The 3289-nt window shown below is 37.6% G+C and overlaps 1 protein-coding gene across 1 annotated transcript in view; it reads right to left on the reverse strand.

The window, feature by feature from the left end:
• LOC106868566 (neurofilament heavy polypeptide) overlaps positions 1-3289 on the reverse strand; it is a 45626-nt gene that overhangs the window by 37565 nt on the left and 4772 nt on the right. The window contains exon 2 of the mRNA XM_052966184.1: positions 735-786. Within this exon, the coding sequence (XP_052822144.1) occupies positions 735-786 (52 nt within the window). The remainder of the gene's footprint in view (positions 1-734; positions 787-3289) is intronic.

The raw sequence follows: 3289 nt of genomic DNA on the forward strand, positions 1-3289 counted from the left end.
GCAGTTGATTATGGTGCTGCTACACCAGTCATTGGGTATGACTCCGTCGTGTATCACCTGGTTCATAATACGGGTGACTAGGCTATAGCCGACACTGCCAGATATTTTGAGCATCTCTGCAGTGATTCCTGATGGGCCGGGGGCTTTCCCTGTCTTCATACTCTTCATTGTCAACTCGGATAGCTGGTCCCTCTGTTGGGTCGACATACGGCAGACTCTCTTTCTCCCATTCATTCTCTTTATTAAGCAATCTATCGTAGTGGCTTCTCCAGACCTCTTTCTTTGCAGCCTCATTTAGAGCAAGCGTACCATCATCCATGCGAACACATTTCTCTCCTACTACAGCACTATTCTCTCCCCTACACTGTCTTGCGACACGAAATACCTCAAGTACACGAAATATAGATAGATACAAAAACTAAATATATTCAGATGATAAACACATATGTACAAGTATATAGCTATTTACATATATTGACAAATAAATTTACTTTTACATGGGGTATAAAAATACAGAAAACTAAGGAGAGAATACTTTGTCTTTTTTAACTCGACAGCTGTTTCTGGGAGCTTAGAATTACATAATAGTCATAATGTTCAAAAAGTCATGGATAAACAACTAGATGATACATGATTATTTCGAAACAATGTGAATAAATAAATAAGCAAAACGTTTTACATAGGAATCTGAATGCTAAAGGGTTCAAGAGGCTTCACAAGGATCAATTGTTTACCTTTGGGTTTTTCCTTGATACCATATATCTGCTTGGCAACGGAATCCGAAACCTAAAACAACGAGAACATTTATTCAACAAATTAGTTTTCTTATAGATCGGTAATACTTAATACGTTAATAAGTGTTAAAAAAATATAAATCTTTCTCATATCCTGTGATTGTTTTTGTCTTCAGCTTATGCCTAATTAAATGCAAAGAATTTGAAGGATAAATCTCGTTCTTGAAATTTAGAAGAATCAATAACTATTTTCCTATTAGATATGTGGACCTGAATAAATGGACGAACTTACTCTAAAACTTAAAACAATATTAATTTAACCCATTTGATAACAACCTGCCTAAAATCTCCCCTGGTTCTATGATATAGAACCAGGAATGGTTTTAAAATTATCTAAAAAATTTTCATCAAAATCTTTTATTTTGTTGCCAACATCAGCTCAATAATCATAATTATTTTAATAAATTCATTTTTTTTCAAAATTATTTTAAGAAAAGGCAGTGTATTTCAACACAAATATGATTAAAAAATGGTTAAATTTAAATATATTATTTGCAGGAAGTCACAAAGACAAACAGTAATGCACAAAAAATATACATTTTACTACAGGACAATTCATGGTTATTGCACTGAATGTTAGGCAACAATGTTAATGCAGTGAACAAATAATGAAGTGAGATAAAATTTTACAAACAATTCTAAACCATGTTGACATTTAAAAACAAGCATTAGATTGGTGGTGGACTAGTAATGGGAGATGCCCATGGTAAAGGCAGGTCAAAAGGGTGGTGAGGTTAGATATGAATATATTGGACTTTTGGAGAGAGAAATGACAGCATTATGAAGAATCACGTAATATGCTACACTGCACATTTATTTAACCTGACCAGATCTGTGGATGGTGCAACGTCCCCTCTTGACCCAAGGTAATGTAGTGGTGGAACAATGTAGTTGACAGGACCATTAGGGAAAAGAAAGAGGCATGGAAGGACTGGAAGAACGGTGGTAGCAAGGAATTGTATCAGATTGCCAGAAGGGAAGCTAGGAGACAGGTTTATTTAGTCAGAGGGAAAGCAGATAAGAAAAAAATTTGCCAATGTTCTGCATCATGAGGACTAAAAACCTTGAAGTGTTTCGTGTTGCAAGACAGTGTGTGAGAGAGAATCGTGATATCATAGGAGAGAAATGTGTCCACATGGATGATGGCTCACTTACATTTAATGAGGCTGCAAAGAGAGAGACTTGGAGACACCACAATGAAAGGCTGCTAAATGAAGGAAGTGAATGGGAGAAAGAAAGTCTGCCGAATGTCGTCCCAACAGAGTTACCAGCTATCCAAGTTGACAGTACCTTGGTAGATAAAGCAATTGAGGGTATGAAGACAGGGAAAGCCCCTGGCCCATCAGGAATCATCGCGGAGATGCTCAAAATATCTGGCAGTGTCAGCTATAGCCTAGTCACCCGTATACTGAACCAGGTGGTACATGAAGGAGTCATACCCAATGACTGGTGTAGCAGCACCATAATCAACTGCTACAAAGGTAAAGGTGATGCATTAGATACAGATGATTACAGAAGTATCAAGCTGTTGGATCAAGTAATGACCCTATCCAAAAATTTGGATAGGGTCATGCAAGGAGACGGGGAGGGGGGGATTGAAGAATTTATTATAGACAGGAGCTAACTCTACGACATACAGTTTGAAGATGATGGAGGAAACACCACTGGTTCTGGTCCCCTTGGTGGGTTGGAATGATTGGTGGGGAGGGGAGCTCATTTGTGGCAACATTGTGTACATGGTGGTAAGACAGAGAGGAATTGAATGGAAACAACAGAGAATGAATTGCGAAAAGAACAGCAGCATACAGAGAGGCGTTTTTTTTATTAAGAGTACTTCTAACAGCACTATCTTGGATTTAAAATGGCGGACGGAAGAGTAGATATTCTCTTGGCATAGCACCAGAAAACTCTGCTGTAGTTTGGTAAGTGGGATAGCTTATAGGTTGTATCAGAAACAACAGCTTTTCAAACAGCAGCCATGCAGACAATGCAGTGATAAATAAAAACTTTCCACTTGATGATGGTGGTGGTGGTGGTGGATAGCTTCCTTCACAAATTCGTTGCCTGTACTGCTGCAACAACAGCTGGGGGTAACACCTATAGGGAGAGGAGTACAGACTTTGAATGTGTGATAACTGTGAGGGGACATGTCTAGGAGGATGGGTTCGCTCATCAGCTTTGCTGTCTGGGATGGGTCAGAGGTAAAACATATTTGCTGTCAGAGACAGCTCACAATTAGCAGAGATAACTTCAAGTGCCAAAGGGATTAGAAGAAGCTGGTAAAAATGATGCTTTGTGACAATCACATTTACATCACAGCAATCCTTTGTTTGGTTGGTTTACAAATACCAACAAGAATTTCTCAAATCAGAGCAAGAGCCATTCTAAATATATATATATATATATATATATATATATATATATAAAATAATAATAATAATAATATAGGGTAAAATTAATAATTTTACCAAGTAGCTGACCCCTGATTATAATTA

This window comes from Octopus bimaculoides, chromosome 3 (genome assembly GCF_001194135.2).
Source record: "Octopus bimaculoides isolate UCB-OBI-ISO-001 chromosome 3, ASM119413v2, whole genome shotgun sequence".
NCBI classification, from domain to species: domain Eukaryota; kingdom Metazoa; phylum Mollusca; class Cephalopoda; order Octopoda; family Octopodidae; genus Octopus; species Octopus bimaculoides.